Source organism: Miniopterus schreibersii (assembly GCF_964146895.1).
Source record: "Miniopterus schreibersii genome assembly, chromosome: 16".
Taxonomy (NCBI): Eukaryota; Metazoa; Chordata; class Mammalia; order Chiroptera; family Miniopteridae; genus Miniopterus; species Miniopterus schreibersii.
The window spans coordinates 29,911,552-29,931,307 of record NC_138116.1 but is presented as its reverse complement, the minus strand read 5'-3'; the positions used below and the strand labels follow the sequence as shown (position 1 = coordinate 29,931,307).

The 19,756-nt window shown below is 36.3% G+C and overlaps 1 protein-coding gene across 2 annotated transcripts in view; it reads right to left on the bottom strand.

Moving 5' to 3' along the window:
- Window positions 1-1,095: 1,095 nt before the first annotated feature.
- TAOK1 (TAO kinase 1) overlaps window positions 1,096-19,756 on the bottom strand; it is a 107,494-nt gene continuing 88,833 nt past the window's right edge. For both annotated transcript variants that reach the window (XM_081162204.1, XM_081162205.1), the window contains 5 exons: window positions 18,034-18,237; window positions 13,233-13,472; window positions 9,489-9,701; window positions 7,899-8,081; window positions 1,096-2,105 (listed from right to left, as the gene is read on the bottom strand). In XM_081162204.1, the coding sequence (XP_081018330.1) occupies window positions 1,644-2,105; window positions 7,899-8,081; window positions 9,489-9,701; window positions 13,233-13,472; window positions 18,034-18,237 (1,302 nt within the window). In that variant the 3' untranslated portion in view covers window positions 1,096-1,643. The remainder of the gene's footprint in view (window positions 2,106-7,898; window positions 8,082-9,488; window positions 9,702-13,232; window positions 13,473-18,033; window positions 18,238-19,756) is intronic.

Sequence of the window (19,756 nt, the reverse complement as noted above, 5' to 3'; positions counted from 1 at the left end):
CACTGGAAAGAACTTTTTCTTCTTCTTCAAGTAATACTCACAGCTCCCTACCTACCTTCAACTAAATTTCCACACTGGCAAAGGAATACTAAGTAACATCTGACTTTCAGCACTGGGTTGATCCTTCATTGCAAAACAACAAAACAAAAAACAATACAAAACACACCCCTCTCTGGAAAAAAAGGTTAGCTTTTGTCAAGAGATTCCCTGACCACTATAACTTAATTTTTTTAATTTGCCAAACTTGCTAGTTCCTTTTCAGTAGTAATTTAGCACTGAGGCTAGAGACTTCAGGAAGTGGTGTTTCCTATTGCATGATGTTAACATGATGCCAAATGGTCACTAAGTCTCAAGGAACTAGAAGTTTGTAAAGTATTGCAGCAACAAAAACAGTAATTAAAAAAAAAAAAAGAGGACCTGCACACACAGCAAAATCTACAGTGGTAGTGAGGATTAGTCAGCAGCTGATAAAGTCATTGGCTCAGTGACTCCTAGTTCACTATGGCAACTAAACTTTAAATAATTGGCTATTCTACTTGTAAACAGGAAATCCCATAAGCCAAAGGGGGGTAATCAAATTAATGTCTACGTAGTGTGATGAGAATTCCAAAAGATGGCAGTTTGCAAATATGGCATTATTCAAATACCTCAGGCATTTGATGTGCATTGGCTATACGTCTTTGTTTTTGTACAAAGTGAAAGTACTGTTTGGGATTTTGGGAGTTATAGAGCTTAGCTAGGATGAATTATCACAGTATAAGCAACAAAACATCAGGATATATAGGCTTCATCTCCTCACTCTGCTGCTGAATACATCTACCATATGAACTTTCAGGGACCTCTCTCACCCTTCTGGTCTTCCCCTTTGAAGGCTCACAGGTTTGTTGATGCAATTCCTGCATACCTTGTGATCTCCTTAAGCACCTCCATCTCGCAGTGCCACAAAGAAGGCACAATTGAATGGGAGGAAAAACAAAATCACTGACAAGCCTATGCAGCATTCAGAAAAAGAACTGTTGTTTTCTACTCTCCAAAAAGGTCAATGCAACCCTTCAGTGTTCACGGCTTTCCACTTTTTTTACTACAAATGAGGCTGAGAAGTCAGACCAATTTAATAAAGAAAATACACTGGTAAGGGGATACAAGTGTGTTTCCATAATAACTTGTTTTAGCATATGCTGCCTGCTGTGAGTGGCTCATAAGAATTTGGGGTATGGAGAAAGGCTTTAGATCTTTTCACAAACTTCTTAGGATATTGTTGCCCAAAAGTGATGACTCAAGCCATTTGGCTGTATTTTATTTTTGCAGTGTTCAGAAAATACCCCCTATCTAGCCAATTTCTTTTTACCACACGCATGATGTGTGTACGAACACACATAAGCACACACATACATATCGATTCCCCTTTTCAAAACTTCTCCAAAAGTTAAAAAACAAAACAAAAAAGAAACCCGGCAGCCAAATACTATGACATCCCAATTAGTAAACACGAAACAGAATGCTTTACAAAAATGAATAAAATATACCATACGCATTCAGCTTCCACACTGTAGTACCCAAGTGAGGAGGCTGCTGTGACGACGTCTGTAGGCAGTTTCTTTTGGCAGGAAGCTCCAGCGGAATTGCCACTTTCAATTATTAAATTATGTATAAGACATGTGTGACCCATTGGATATTTGTGAAGTGACACTCGTGCTTCTGCTCATGCCCTGCTCCGTCCGTCCCCCAGAAGCTGTCCGCCTCAGAGCCTGAGGGCTATTGCGGACTCCCATACTACTACCTCGGGGTACCCCTTGCATTGGCCCTGAGGGGTGACCCCATGGCTGGGGTCCACCTTGCATCGGATGGCCCCAAGCTTGTGGTGGGCCACCCATGGGATGACCCCAGTGAGGTCCTGGACCCCCAGTAGGGTTGTGAGACCAACCAGAAGCTCCTGGGTAGCTGTGGCTGAATGCCTCAGGGGAGAGATTAGAAAGGACCATGTTACTAAAACCTAGTCTCATACTTTCAGAGTCAAAAGCTTCAATTTCTCTGGCTTGACGCTCCAGCAGGCTTCGTATTCGTTCTGTGCGTTCATTCTGCAAAGCCAACATCTCTTCTTCAATCTGTTGGGGGTTGGAGGAAGGAAGCAAAAAGAAAGTTGATTTACTTTTAAAAAATCTAAAAAACTAAGGAAGCAATAATTACTCAGCTTTGAAGTGAATCATAAAGAAATTCACTCTGGTTATTTTATGGATGTATATTTAAAAATCAAAGAGATGTACTCTAGGAATTATACATAATTTATATTTCTAAAACGTGCAGAATCAAGTTCTTAAAAGCAAAGGTAATAACCTCTATTAAAATAATAAATCAAGGAAATGATCATCAATGGCTACTAAATTCATTAGGTAATAAGTTGAAAGAAAACATGGGTGAGGGAAAACCAGTCTTAAAAGACATACCATATGTCATTTAATAAGATAAATATGGTATTGGTATAGGAATAGAAAATTAGTGAAATAGAAACAGAATGCAGATCTCAGTTTGTAGGTTTTTCATGCAGGACAAAACAGTAATTAATTCAATGGTGAAAAGATGGATTTTTAAACAAACAACACAGGCACAATTGACCAGCCATCTGGAAGGAAATAAAAGTGGAACCCCATTGTATACCATGTTCCAAATGGACCAAAGTGAAAAGCAAACAAAATTATAAAGTTTTCATTAAAAAGTTAGAAGACACTATGTACTTAGAAATTAGTGGTTGCGTTGTCATCATAATCAGTTCAGAAAACTGGGAGGTATTACAAAGAAATATAGTTGATTGTATATAATTTTTTTAAATGTAAAAAAAAATAATAAAGTTAATGGACAATGAAAAAGTTGGAGAACCTTTTAATGAATAATCAGATAATACCTGAACCCATGATCAATATAATATCACTTAAAAGTGGGACAACTAGACATTATATTTCTTGATATGATGCAAAACACATGGTAACCCTTATAAAAATTCCTTGCAAAAATTTTAAAAGGAAAATATTGAATCTAAATATAATCGTGCCTCTAAATCTCATTACCAGTTTACAAGAGATATAAAGTAGAGAGGAATATATTAAATGACAGCATGAGGATGCAATCAGCCAAATCCAGAACATGAGAATTCCCGTACAGCAAATGATATAATCCAATTTAAAAAAGGGGGTGGAGTGGGGTCTGTTATAGACTCAAAGACTTAAAAGACAATTCATTAAAGGCAATATCTGGACCTTCTTTGGGTCCCAATCCAAATGTACCAACTTAAAAAATATATTTTTGAGATAAAAGGGGAAATTTAGACATGGACTGAATATTAGATAATATTAAACATTTATAATTTTGTTAGCTATCATGATGGAATTATGGTTAAAAAGTCCTTACCTACATTTAGGAGTGAAATAATGCCATGTTGGGATTTGCTTTTAAATACTCCAGACACTACACTTTAACTCCTGCTGTACCCCCCCCCCAACCCCCCAAAAAGTTGCGTGTGTGGAACAGGGGAATAGGTAAGAAAACATTAGCATTGATAACTGCTAAAGATGGGTGATGAGTACTTGGAGATTTCATTGTACTAATTCTTTCTACTTTTGTGTATGTTTGAAAATTTCCATGATAAAAAAATAAAAAGAATTTGTAAAGGAGCATTAAATAATCAGGTTTCAAGATATTTGAGAACTTATGCCAATAGGTATTGCTCTCTACAGAAATCTAGCTTGACAAACGTTTAGTTTTTATGTAAACATATATTTGTGCCCGTAAAAAAACACACAACAGTTTAGTGGCATGGGAAACACATGCAAATAAAAAATTGCAATAGAATGTTCTAAAACATCATAAAAGATTTATAAGGTATAGCAGAAATACAAAGAGATGGAGTGATTCACTCTACAGGGAATGGAGAATAAGGCAAAGAAATCTCAGAGGAGGTGGTCGAGACTGGATTCTGAATAGAGAGTACAAGTTTACCAGGAAGACAAGGGGAGGGAAATATATTTTCATCGGAGGGAACAGATAAAAGCATGAAAAGATGATAAAATAAGAGTTTGGGAAATTACAATTAGGCCAGAATGGACTAAATAAATGAAATAAAGGTTTGAAAATTATTCAAAGTTCTAAGAACTAAAGTGTTACAAAGGTTTAGAGAGGGCATTTCATATGAAGGTTGAAGAACTTAGATTAGACATGAAGGCTTCTTCTGAGGAAAAGATATCAAATCAAATCATTAACTGCAGTTATTTCTGAGTGGTAGAATTTGACATTTTAATTTCTATTTATGTTTCTCTATATTTACCACATTTAAAAAAATGATTTGTGTTTTGTAAAATAATTTTCCCACTCTTTTAGTATCTACATATAAAATACCCAATTCATATAGAATTAGATTTACAGATCTCTAAGGATTCAAAGAACTTCAATTTTTGTCTTTTAAATAGTTTATATGTAAAACTTTAAAAAATTCATTCACTAAAAGTATTTATTTTAACTTGAGGGATCTAATAAATAATGAGAATGTCCTGAGCATCTATGTAAACTGATATTAATGCCTTGCATATTATTTGAAGAAAATTCATGATAAAAATATAAGCACATTTTAATGATTATCAACCTTTTATCCAGTAAGCACTGTTTCAACTATGTTTACTTATTAGTTTTGTCATTTTAAGAAACTCAGAACAGTTTTCAATTAAAAATAAAAACTAAGGTTTGTGATAGTTTACATTAATCCCCATTTCTTTTATAATGTTATATATTATTACAAATTAGAAAGGTGGTTTCACTGAGTAGATGAATTACAGTAATTAAAACTTTTTATTTTTTTTAATATATCTTTATTGATTTCAGAGAGAGGAAGGGAGAAAGAGAGAGAGAGAGAAACATCAATGATGAGAGAGTCATTGATTGGCTGCCTCCTATACATCCCCTACTGAGGACCAAGACCACAACCTGGGCATGTGCCCTGACCAGGAATCGAGTGGTGATCTCCTGGATCACAGGTCGATGTTCAACCACTGAGCCACGCCGGCAAGGCTGTAATTAAAACTTTTGAGAGGTTCTCCCAACCTATCTTTTTGAAACTAAATGTGATATTTTTTGTGTGAATATTTTCAGTTCCACGAAGAAAGGTCCTGTAACATGTCCCAGTGGTCAATTCTTACTTTAAAACTACCAACCAGCTGCTGATACTAAATGAAATAGAGACAAAATTAAATGAAATGATATAACAAAAAATGTCAATTTATACTTTGGAAATACTGCCCCCTTTTATGTTATGTATAAAATTCACATGGGCCCTGGCCGGGTGGCTCAGTTGGTAGGAGTGTCATCCCCTTGAACCAAAAGGTTCTGGGTTCAATTCCCAGTCAGGGCACATACCTAGGTTGGCTTTAGTAGTTCCCAACTGACCTCAAAGTGCTTCATAGCCATGCATTCCACTTGAAATGTAAACATCAACTCTAAAAATCGAGTAGCAACTCAAAGCATTATAGATATATCATCCTATTGTTCTTTTATTATTTTTAATACTAATCTTTTGCATTTTCCATTATTAAAGTAATATTAACCACATAAAAAATAATAAAATAGAAAAACAAACCAATCTACCATATTAATATAGTCACTACTAGCATTACTTCAATTCACTTTAAGTGTTATTTGTCTTTATTTTATTCAATAGATCAAAATGTGTTATCATTTTCAACACATTCATATTAATGCTGTCTTTGTAGCCATCAATTAAAAGAATGAGTAAGATTTTAATAAGTAGATTGACCATAATTACTTATTTATATCTCAAAGTTATTATTTATTTATTTATTGAGAGTTCATTTAAGCCAAAACTTACACCATATGCTGGGAAGCAAGATCTCAAATGCTCCTGATATCTCTATTTTACATGGTTAGGTATTTTAAGCCATTATGAAATATGCATTATAATCACCATATTTATGCATACTTTCCCCCTGTATTTTAGATTTATTTTCCTTGGAATTCTCAAAGTCTTAACATTTCCAAAGCCCAATATATACTTCCAAATTATTTTCCAAAATGCATTAACAATGCATGAGAATTCCACATCATCTTCACCAATGGGTATCAGTTTTATACTCACATCTTACTAAGCTTTGTAGAACACACAGCCTTTGGTTCATATATTGAAATGATTAATTAGCACTGTTTAACTCTGAACCACTAGGTGGAGCTAAAAATACAAATATACTTTAATAATACCAATATTTCTCACAACACTATTCCCGAAATACTATAAGGAATTTTCCTTTTAGTGATGATTTTGAAGCATACGAGACAGAACTTTTAATTTTAAATATGAAAGTTGGAATTACATTTATGAAATCTGTACATGAAACAAATTAGATTTTTCTCAAAATTTATATCTTTCCATCTTGAATGAGAAACATAACTGAGATAGTTTTTAGAGGCAAGTACCTCTCAAGAAGCCAGTAATAAAGACAGTTCTGCCAGAGACATAGTAACATCTTATTTAGGTGGGTTTTTTAAGGCATTCTATTTTTATCACAAGAACTGCAGGAAACAGAGAAAAATCTATGAGCCAATGGTCCAGAAATGATGACAACTTTTAATAGGCAATAGGCAAGACCATTAGGCAAGTATTAATTTTTTATTTTTTTTTAATATCTCTTTATTGATTTCAGAGACGAAGGGAGGGGAGAGATAGAAACATCAATGATGAGAGTCATTGATTGGCTGCCTCCAGCATGCCCCCTACTGGGGATCAAGCCTGTAACCCAGGCATGTGCCCTGATCGGGAATCAAACTGCAATCTCCTGGACCATAGGTTGATGCTCAACCGCTGAGCCACACTGGCTGGCGCGAGGCAAGTATTAATTTAATGGACCTAACACTGTATCAGCTATCGGGAACTTATGGCTCAGGAACTCTGGAACATAGATACAACTGATATTCTACCACTTCTCACAACAAATACCTTTCCTTGCCCATCACCCTTTCCCCAAAACACACACACACACACACAGACACACACACACACACACACACAGTTTACACTCCTTAAGCTGTGATTCTAGTTCTATTCTCTAACATATCTGAATATCCGACAAAGAATAAATAAAATAAATAAAGGTACACCTAGAAGTAACATTTTCAGCCTGACTTTTCACCTGTGTTGAACTGGTTTTACTTTCTGTCCTCTAGTAACCTTCCACCAACCTGTATAGTTCCAGGCTCAGGATGTATGAGTAAAGTATATATTCCTGATCCTTTGTCCCTGCCTCTCCCAAGCAATTGCTAAAGTTCTTTTTCTTCACTATCCAAGTTTTCTCTAATCTCCTTAGGTAGAGCTAGGTACATAAAAGAAGTGAGGAACATGGAGCCAGAGTTACTCTCTCAAAATTCAACCATCTTCACATAACCCATATCCTTTTTCTAGCAATTACTACTTAATTATAGTCTCCTGGTGTTTAGAACTCATTAATTATAAGGTTCATTATTAAGCCCGACCAGTGTGACTCAGTGGACTGAGTATCGTCCCATGAACCAAAAGGTCGCTGGTTCGATTCCCGATCAGGGCACATGCCTGGGTTGCGAGCTCAATCCCCAGTAGGGGGCGTGCTGGGGGTGGCCGATCTATGTTTCTCTCTCATGGATGTTTCTATCTCTCTCTCCCTCTCTCTCTCCAATAAAAAATAATAATAATATGGTTCATTATTGAATCAATAATTTTAAAGAAAAGGAAAACACTACCAAAACTAGAATTAAGGAAATATGGTACTGTGAAAATAGTCTAATGCCACCCCTGTCAATATGAAAATATACTTATAAAATGCTTTTGAAGAAAGCAAATACTAGCACAATTACCTCCCTTCTACTACTTATACCTTTTGTTCTAAGAGTGCCCTGCGGAGGGAGACCCTCTGTTCAAGCTCCCGAAGCTCTCGATCATGTTGTGCCTCAGCTTGCATCTTGATTTTGCTCTGATATGCATTCAACAGCTCCAGTTCCTGCTGCAGCTGCATCTTCAAAACCTGGCACTCTGCTTCCTGTGCTTCATCCAAACGCAGCTGAAAGAGAAAGAAAACAGATACATCCTATTGCGAGCTATCCATGACCTAGGGAAAGAAGGAGTGTCAGGTAAGACAGACCACTCCTTTGTAGGATACATAATTGGTTTCTCTTCTACCTTAGAGTAAAGATCTCTGAGAAAGAAAGGCACAGTAACCAATTAAGGCTTATGAAGCTATCATAAGCTATTTGGCAGATGCCTAATAACCGTATTTTTCTTAAGAAAAATCTAGACTCTGATTAGGTATTATAAGACTCTGAATCTCTTCCTCAAATGGAAATAACTACAGAATAGGGACCAGCCAACTATAGCCTATGGGCCAAATTGTGTGTGTTTAAATAGCCCACTAGTTAAGAATGGTCTTTATATTTTGAAATGGTTACATTTTAAATGGCTATATAAGTACCCATGTAATATCCTCAACTTTGCCTCCTGGCCCACAGAGCCTAAAGTATCTACTATCTGGCCTTTAAGAAAAGTTTGTAAATATCCTCAATTTTGCTTCCTGGCCCACAGAGCTTAAAATATCTACTATCTGGCCCTTTAAGAAAAGTTTACAAAACTTATAGACAATATTTTATATTAGTTCTCCAATGTGACCATTTGGATTTTCAATATAGTACTACTTTTTGCCCACTGCTTAACCAATCTTCTGCTGCTCTAATCTTTTTGAGTTTTTTAATTAAAAAGAAAAAAATTTTTTTAATCCTCACCTGAGGAAATTTTCCTTTGCTTTTCAGAGGAAGTGCAAAGGGGGGGGAGGGGAGAAACAGCGATGTGAGAGAGACACATCGATTGGTTGCCTCCCACACATATCCCGACCAGGCCAGGTATCAAGCCTACAACCCAGGTAAATGTCTGTGGCCGGAATCGAACCCAGGACTCTTCAGTTGGCGGGCTGACGCTCTAACCACTGAGCCAAACCAGCTAGGGCTAATTTTTTAAATTTTACTGATTTTTTTAGAGAGAGGAAGAGAGAGAAAGAGAAAGAAACATCAATGTGAGAGAGAAACATGGATTGTTGCCTTCTACATGTGCCATGACCAGAAATTGAACCCGCCACCTTTTGGTGTACAGGAAGCCGCTCCAACCAACTGAGCCAGACCAGCCAGGGTGCTGCTTATCTAATCTTGATAAGCTTTTGGAATATGTACTAAAGACCTGAGCAGTACCGGCAAAGAGCCTGTTTAGAACTTTGTGTCTAAATGGACCAATGAGAGTTCTATATACATCACGCCAGCTTCCAAGCAATGCTGAGAGCTGGAAGAATATGGACCACCCACCACTATTTTCCAAGCTGCAGGAGAGCAATGACTTCCAACTAGTATTTTAATTGCTGGGATTTTAATCAGGTGGTAGAAGGATAGGGGCACTAAATTGTTTTGCCCAAATAAAACAAACTCACGGCTTGTGTGGACAGCATTTCATTAATGCTGTGGTCATATTGCTCAGCCAAGATGGCCAACTTCCGGGTCTGTTCTTCCTTGAGCCGTTTCAGAACAGCTTTGTGCTCACTCTTTGGTGTAGTCTCCAGTAGGTGATTTCTTAATGCTTTGTACTGTCTGGTTTGGATTTTGCAGGTGTCCTGAAATTGCTTTTTTATTTGGAGTTCTTTAGACTGGGAAGAAAAAAAAAGATGTATATAATTTTTAACATATGGCATTTGGCATACCTTATGCTTACATGAAAACAAAGGCTACTAGGAGAAAGGGAGAAGAAAAACAAAAAGATGAGATCATAAGGTTGTAGGTATTTTTGTACTTGGCTACTGGGTCAAATCACTGAATTCTATATATTTTAATAACAAATACTCTAACTTAAATCATTAGAATACCAACAACCTCATTTATCACAGGACTTTGAGTAATACTCATTACTTTGCTCGTAAGTTTAGCTACTTGAGTAAATATTAAAATTAGTTTTGATTACTGCGTATATTGATGACAGAAAATTAAATTTCTTCTCAAGCAGTAAGTGTAGTAGATATAAAAGCACCGACAATATTTTATCAGATCTCTCGGATAGAAAATAAACATATTTACTCTGTTCCTTATCTGAGACACTTTGCACCAATTTCTTTTAATGACAATCTCAACTCCAACTACATAGTCTGTGACAGAACCCATAAAAAAAGGGTATTAGTAACTAGTATTGTTATTACAATTGGTCTTTTCCTTCAAGGAACAAACTAGGTAGAAACGCACTTAGTAACAGTTTACTCTTTAACACACCACAAGCAAAACCTTGAAATTCGGTTGAGTTAACTAATCTTTCAAAGGTCAAACAAAAGTTATGGGGCAAGGGAGGAGACAACCCTTCTTAGGGTGATGATAAACATGAATTACATAAACATTTCTGTGATAAAATAATTTGAGTTCAGAGATGTAAGAGTTTTGGCTTTGGTTTTTGGTTAATCACAGGTTAGGTATTCTATGAACTCAGGTTTTAACAAAATTTAATAAGATAAAATATATTTCTGTAAGGTATATTGATCAAACCTACAAGTGAAAATATATTCATTTACTACAATAAGGCCGAATCTACTGTTGAAATTATTTTACCTTAATATAAATACTGTCAGATATTAATTGGTTGATACAGTGTATAAAAAATGCATATATGACCAAAGTAATACACTTGGGTCAAGGAAGTAGTTTTTGCCCCTCCCACTCCATACTACAACTTCAAATATAACCTCTCCATATTTTATACCAACTGAAGCACTAGATCATAGTCATATAGCTTTATTCTGTGAAGAGTCAAGAAATGTCTAGCTAGAAAGAGAAACTCTTGGTTTAGCTATGCTTAATAACACTGCTTTTAAATACTGTCCTTGGTTTAAAAAAATTCTTCCAATTTATCTAGGAGTGGAACAATGAAATTTAGACATGCTCTTCTGCCTCTGTGTAACAGCCTCTATTGTTTTAAGTTTTTATTTTTAAAATATTGTGCCAAGAAAACTGTATATCTTTAGCCTAATGAGGAAAAAAAACTTGAAAAGGAAATTAAAAAAATTTTTTCTCCACTTATTGATTTCTTCCAGTTTTATCGAGAAATAACTGACATACATCACTGTATAATTTTAAGGTATAGCGCATGATGGTTTGATTTATATATATTGTGAAATAATTATAATAGGTTCAGCTAACATACATCTCAAAGAATATTTTTTCACAAGAAGAGTGATACTTATACCAAGAATAAATTATATCCCTCAATGTTTGACTCAGTGAAAGCAAGATGAACATAGGTTACAATAGTTTCTACTCACTTAACACTACAGAGCACCATTTGGTGAAGAAACAGCAGAGTAGGTGTTTACCCAACCCATTCCATAGAAATGGTACGCCAACCCCCACAACTCCTAGTAAACTCACATAAGGGCTCAAACTGAAGTTCCCCTAGCCCTCTTTAAGGTCTTGCGAAAGTGGGAAAGGCAACTACATACTTAGGTAAATAAAAATGAAATAACTTGGTGTTAAAATCTAGTCTGTTTTGAGTAAGTAGATAGAAATACACAACTAAGAGGAAAACGGTGATTTCCTTCCCTACTAAAGTAACAGAACAATTTCCTTTATGGGACTTTTGGAGCTCATTTGTCATCAGGAGGCATTCTATTCAAAGTATGACGGTGACTGTAAAACATTATTTTTCTCCTCACTTTCTGTATAATATCTGTGAAAATCAGACTACTGTTTACAAGCTTTCAAACTGAAAAGGATCCAACAACAGGAAACAGGAAGGGTTGTTAAACATCGAACAACTATCCTAGAGAAATGCAGTCATATCAGATTTATGATATGACTATTAAACTAATAAGCTTTCAGTCTGGTTTACTTCTGGGTGCTGCTGACTTTAAAACCATAATTAATTTCACAGACATTCTGTTTTAAAAATCTTTTGAGGGAAATTATCTATTCTGCTGCAAAAGAGTATATCTCTCTCCACTAAAAAAACAAAATAAATCTGAAAAATCATTATGAATTCCAATTTTTCTAAGCAACAACTAAAGAAGGTTATGTGGACAGTCAACATAAGCTATACTGTAGATGATGTTAATTAACTGTTCTGAGGACACAGCAAAATGAAATGTTACTCAGGTTCACAGGAAAGGGTACAACAGCTTTGATTCTATATTTTGTTCAATACAGCTTGTTTGAAAGGAAATGGGTAGGAATTGGGGATACCACTGGGTGTGGTGTATCTTCAAGATTTTAAAAGATTACCTCTGTGAATGAATTTCACTTTACTCCAGGACAGTTATTCAGTTAAGACCAAGAACAGTTTTACAGTTTAATTGTCAAATAGTTTTAAAAAGAGGAAAAGGTTTAAAAAGAAAATACTGTGGGCCTTATTGGATGTAAATAAAAGTTTAAAGTGTGCAGACATGTACAGATTATTTGAGGTACTAATATAGATGATAGCCTCTATAGTGTGTGGTTTTAGTTTATTAAGATTCATGTGACTAAAGTCCTTCAAATATTTATTACATGTTATAAAACTTGAAAATTTCTTGGAATTGTTAACTCTGGTTCACTTTGGTGAAGGGGGCTGGACCAGGTGGCTAGAGGGACAAAGGGGAGAAAGGGAAACCTTTAACTTTATAGTACACTTTCAAATTTCATACCATGCAAATGAATTCCTCTATTCAAAGCAAATACAAAAATTAAAGTTCTGTTATGATTCCACTATTCCTCTTCAGATGAGCATAGACAAGAAGGAAGAGGAGTTAAAAAGGCACTTTCATTCACTGGCTTCTGTAATGATTTGGAACTTTTTTGGATACAAATCACATTTAGAGCAAATAAGATTACAAAACTATTACTTGGAACAAAGAAACGCCAACAGGTTAGCATGTTGACATGTAATGTCAGCATTGAACATCTGGGTACATTTAAAATAAGAATTTTGATTCTTATTGATGGCACTTCCCACAGTTAAAAGTTTTGGCTACTTTTTGGAACTTGGTGGGAAATACATAAGCAAAAGTGTATAGCTACAGATGCTCCACATTAAATTAACCAAACATGCTTAAAATGCAAAGAAAAAAGCTCATTCAATTTCTTTATGACAGACATCTGTCTTAGACCTTCACTGTTTAAATGTCTTTTTTCTCTTTGCCCTGTCAAGCAGCTTAGGGTACAGGTACCTTCAGGCTCTTGGGCTGCTGCCGCACCTCCATGACATGCTTTCGTCTTAGTTCTCGTTCTCTTCGTTTATTGTATTCCAGCTGGTTAGTGAGCTCGGTTTGATGCTGCAACCTGATCAACTCACAGCGCATTTTTTGAATTGTGTTGAGGTGGCGGAACTCCAGTTCTTGCATGGACTCGTGCTGTCGCAGTAACATGGCATGCTCTAAGTCCTTTTGGGTCTGCCTTTTATTTAACTCCTAATCCATAAAACAAGAGACAAAAGGTATAATTTACTGCTGTATAATGCCAGGGGGGAAAATCCTAAGAAACAGGAAAAACCAGGAAAGAAATGTAAAAATCTGAATCAATAATAGCTGCCTAGTAAAGTTTTATGACATTTACTATAGTAAATGGACAATTAGCACAAATTTCCTCATACTATGCATTTATTATTCATTAATACTATTTTTTAAAATAAGCTTAAGACAAATCTATCTGAAGACACTCAAAGTCCTTCTTCCTTTCCTTCTTTTATTTATTGCTTCTTAATTTTATATTTGAAGAGGGCTCCTAAGTCATCCCTTGAATTTCTTCAGAATATGCTCTTCAATTCTATCACATATAGTATACCCAGTAGAGTGCAGTGGTTAAGAACATGGACTCAAGAGCTAGACTGCCTGTATTCTAAATCCTGGGTCTGCTTCTTACGAGCAGTAAGTCCTTGGGTTATTTAGACTCTCTGTGTGCTTCAGTTTTATCACTTCTCAAAATAGAGATAATAACACAGCTACTTCATATATTTAATATGAAGATGAAATGAGTTCATAAGTGGAAAGTTCTCAGAGTAATAACTAACACAATGCTCAATAAATGTTATTCTTTTTATTTCAATTAAAAAGAACAAGTGTAAAAATTAATACAACAAAGAGCTGGTTGTTTGAAAAATTCAATAAAATTGACAAACCCCCTGGCTAGACTCACTAAGGAAAAAAGAGAAAAGACTCATCTAAACAAAATCGGAAATGAAAGAGAAGTTACCAGACATCACAGATATACAAAGGATCATACTAGAATACTATGAAAGACTATATGCCACCAAAATCATTAACTAGAAGAAATGGGTAAGTTCCTAGAAATATACAACCTTCCTAGACTGAATGAGGAAGAACTGGAAAATCTAAATAGACCGATCAGCAGTGAGGAAGTCGAAACAACCATCAAAAACCACCCCCAAAATAAAAGTCCATGACCAGCTAGATAGCTTCACCAGTAAATTCTACCAAACATTCGAAGAAGATTTGAAACCTACCCTTCTCAAACTTTCAAAAAACTGAAGAGGCAACACCTCTAACACTTTTTTTTTAATCCTCACCCGAGAATCTCTTTCCATTGCTTTGCAGAGAGAGTGGGAGAGAGAAAGACATGGATGTGATAGAGACACACATCATCAACTGGTTGACTTGCGCATGTGCCCCAACCAGGGCCGGGGATCGAGCCTGCAACCCAGGTACATGCCCTTGGTTGGAACTGAACCCATGACCCTTCAGTCTGAGGGCTGACACTCTAATCACTGAGCCAAACTGTCTAGGGCACTTCCTAATACATTTGATGAGGCCAATATAACCCTGATATAAAAACCAGACAAGGATAACACAAAAAAGAAAACTACAGACCAATATCTCTGATGAATACAGATGTAAAAATCCTAAACAAAATACTAGCAAGTCGAATACAACAATATATTAAAAAAATAGATTATGATCAAGTGGGGTTCATTACAGGGGCACAAGGATGGTTCAACATACACAAATCGATCAATGTAATACACCACATTAACAAGAAGAAAGGATAAAAATCATATGATCATTTCAGTAGACGCAGAAAAAGCATTTGATAAGATACAATATCCATTTATGATTAAAACACTCAATAAAATAGGTATAGAAGGAAAGTATCTTAACATAATAAAGGCCATATATGACAAACCCACAGCCAATATCATACTCAATGGTGAAAAACTGAAAGCTTTTCCTCTAAGATCAGGAACAAGACAAGAATGCCCACTCTCACCACTCTTATTCAACATAGTTCTCGAAGTCCTAGCCAGAGCAATCAGGCAAGAGAACAAAATAAAAGGGATCCAAATTGGGAAGGAAAGAAGTGTGTCACTATTTGCAGATGACATGATTCTATACACAGAAAACCCTAAAGACTCCACTAAAAACTATTAGAAACAATAAACAGATACAGAAAAGTTGCAGGATACAAAATCAATGTACAAAAACACACTGCTTTCCTATATATTAACAATGAAACTTCAGAAAAAACAAACAAATAACAATTGCTTTTGCAGTTGCAACCAAAAGGATAAAATACCTCGGAATAAACTTAACAAAAGATATGAAAGACTTATATACTGAAAACTACAAAGCATTATTAAAAGAGACTGAAAAAGACACAGGGAAATGGAAAAATATTCCATGTTCATGGGCTGAAGAATCAACAGTTAAAATGGCTGTATTACCCAAAGCAATATACAGATTCAATGCAATCCCCATCCAAATCCCAGTGTCATTTTTTAAAGAAATAGAACAAAAACTCATCGGATTTGTATGGAACCACAAAAGATCCCAAATAGCCAAAGCAATCTTCAGAAAAAAGAACGAAGCTGGACATATCACACTAACTGACTTCAAATTCTCAGAGCTATGATAATCAAAACAGCATGGTACTGGCAGAAATGGAACAGAATTCACAGCCCAGAAATAAAACCATATGTATATGGGTAGATCATTTTCAGCAAAGGAGCCAGAAACACACATGGAAAAAAGAAAGTCTCTTCAATAAATGGTGCTGGGAAAACTGAAAAGCCACATGCAAAAGAATGAAACTAGATTACAGCTCGCCCCCACGTATAAAAATTAATTCAAAATGAATCAAAGACCTAAATATAAGATATGAAACAATAAAGTACATTTTTAATATATCTTCATTAATTTCAGAGAGAGGGGAGAGGGGAGAGGGGAAGAGGGGAGGGGGGAGAGGGGAGGGGGGAGGGGGAGGGGGAGAGGGGAGGGGGGAGGGGGGAGGGGGGAGAGGGGAGGGGGGAGGGGGAGGGGGAGGGGGGAGAGGGAGATAGAAACACCAATGATGAAACACCAATGCACACCTCTGACTGGGGAGCAAGCCTGCATCTGGGGCATGTGCCTTGACTGGGAATCAAATCTCGATCTCCTGGATCCTAGGTTGATGCTCAACCGCTGAGCCATGCCCAGCTGGGCAACAGTAACTTATATAGAAGAAAATATAGGTACTAAATTTGTGGACCTTGGTTACAAAGAATATTTTATAAATTTGACCCCAAAGGCAAGAGAAGTAAAGGATGAAATAAATGAATAGGACTATATCAAACTAAAAAGCTTCTGCATGTGCCCCAACTGGGGCCAGGTATCAAACCTGCAACCCAAGTATGTTCCCTTGACTGGGAATCACACCCGCGACCCTTTGCTGCACAGGCTGATGCTCTAGCCACTGTGCTACACTGGCCAGGGCTATGTATTACATTTTAAAAGCTACTTTTGAGTTATGTTCCAAAAGCACAGTATCAATTTATATTCTTACCAATACTACCCATTTCTCCATGCCACTATTCAGACTCAATGCCTTTGAACCACCATGCTATATTTGAAGCTTACTTTAAGCCACTCTTGGAAATAAATTTATCTATGCTTTAATCCTCATCCGAGGACATTTTTTCCACTGCTTTTCAGAGAAAGTGGAATGGGGGGGGGAGAGAGAGAGAGAGAGAGAGAGAGAGAGAGAGAGAGAAAGACTGATGTGAGAGAGACCTGGGCTAGGGATCAAGCCTGTAACCCAGGTACATGCCCTTGGCCAAAATTGAACCCGGAACCCTTCAGTTGGTGGGTGGATACTCTTAACCAGTGAGCCAAACAGGCCAGGGCTATAATTTCTTTAAAAAAAAAAGAAAGTATTTATTGATTTGGGGGGGGGGGAGGAGAGAGAGAAACATTGATTTGTTTGTTGTTTCACTTTTTTTTTAAATGTAGGGGGTATATATATTTTTAATTGATTTCAAAGAGAGGATGGAAGAGGGATAGAGCAATAGAAACATCAATGATGAGAGAGAATCACTGATTGGCTGCCTCCTGCATGCCCCCACTGGGGATCAAGCCTGCAACCCAGGCATGTACCCTGACCAGGAATTGAACCATGACCTCCTGGTTCATGAATCAATGATCAAACACTGACCCACACCCAGCCGGGTTGTTGTTCCACTTATTTATGCATTCGTTGGCTGATGCTTATATGTGCCGTGAACAGGGATCAACCCGCAACCTTGGCACACTGGGATGACACTCTAACCAACTGAGCTACCCGGCCAGGGCCTGTGACTTCATATAATTTCCATTCTAGTGGTGAAAAGAGACTTCCTTCAAAAAGGTGCATGTATGTAAGAGAGAGAAGTACAAAGAAGAACATTTAAAGGAAGAAGGATTCTGTGATCAGAGAAGGCATTTCTGAGGAAGTGACATTTGAAGCAAGATATGAAGGAAGGGAGAAAGCAAGTCATATGGATATCAGGATATTAGGCAGAGTGGAGTACAAGCGCCAAGGCCTTGAGGCTGGGATGTAACTAACATATGGGGTGTCCCCAAAAAATGTATATTCACTTTACAGCTAATAGCTCAATACATGTTTCTTTCTTTTAGATTTAACCCAGTGGAATAATTTATTCAAATTTTGGGGGAATCCCTGTACTTTCAGGAAAGATCCTGATTTCATATCATTCAAACATACCTCCCTGACAAGGTCCTGCTCTAAGTTATGGCGTCCAAGTAACATTCTTCTCTTGAAGCGACGGCATTCCAGCTCTAGGTATTGTCTCTGACGTCGAAGAAGATTAGCCTCTTCTTCTGCTTGGAAATGCTGTATATTCTCCTTCTGCTTTGAAAGCCACTCCTGTTTTTCTTTTTTTGGAGTGCTCTGGTTTTCATTCAGCTCCTAGCAACATAAAAAACCACTCAGTTCAAAATTAATAAAAATTAACTACATAAATTTACCATTTGGTAGGTATCTGGTAAATTTAAAGAAAAGTACTTTACCTTTGTCCTCTCTAATGCTAAGGAAGGGCAATTACTTTAAGGAGGAAGACACTGTTTTCCTTTTCCTTGAGTTACCCATGAAGTAGGAAGGGAAAAGAGAAATGTACAACTAGAAAGAATGCATACCCTTTTAACTTTGCACAGCTAAATTTGTGATGGTTTCTAGCTTCAAAAGCACAAAATGACTGGTAAATGAAGTAAAACACACCTTTCTTTAAATCCTTCCTGAGACAGGAGGTAGTGCTTTCAGGTATGTGAATTAAAATTAGGGCTAAAATACAGTTATATTTCACTTCTTGGTTTTCGACAGTCTAAATATTAAGTTTTTCTGACAAAATTATGAATGGAATCAATAGAAAAGAATTGGAAATTAAATAGAAAAATCAATAAAACCATGGAAGAACAGAGATCTTCCTTATGAATGGTATTGAATATTCAGCATTAATAACAATGAACAACAAAGCCAATCTTCTTCAATAGCATTTTAAGTACCATTTCATAAACTACCTAAATGAAATGCATTTTATTGGGCAAGATGAGAGCATTGACAACGTACTCAATGAGGTAAACCTTAGAATGCTAATTAGTAGTAGTATATTTTCAACCTAAAAAGCATCACCATTGCATGGAATATAAATCAGACATCTTTCCTAGGTATAAAATGATTTTTCAGTTTACTAACTTTATCAAGAAAGAGACCAATTCTTTGTAACTTTAGTTCATGAGATATTCAAACACATAAAAATAAAAAACACAAACCAATGAACTTATATGCATACATGCATGGACAGGCAATAGTTCGGGGAAGACTGGGGCGGGAGTGGGAATGGGGTGGAGGGGGTCAATGAGGGGGACATCTGTAATACTTTCAACAATAAAGGTAAATTAAAAAAATAAAAAGCACATAAATTAGTAGCTCTCAATGTAAGGGTGTGTGTGTGTATGAACACTGTGGGAAGAGATAGGGCATATACATAATCACCTGGGTATCTTTTAAAAATCTGTCAGGACGTTCCACACCAAGACTCTAAGTCCCCTCCTCTATACAGAGAATCAGTATTCTAAATAAACACACGCAAAGCTGGCTTCTAAAACAAACTGAATTTATTAGTAGGACTATAAGTTATATTATTAAAGGATTATCTAAACCAACGCACACAAATGCACTAAATTTCATTTCCCTGGGAAGCATAACTATAGAATTGCATTTTGTTGGATGCAATACTTAAAGTTGTGAATCCTATTTACAATCTTTTCAAACCCAATGTTCCAGTATAGACTTTGGCTTCTATATTATAGTCATGGGAACATATTGCAGGTTATACCCTCTAGAGTTGGAAAAATCCTGTCAATGAAGCTCACTTGGCAAGGTATATATAGCAAGTCTTTGTGCCATCAATATATTCATAAGACTTATA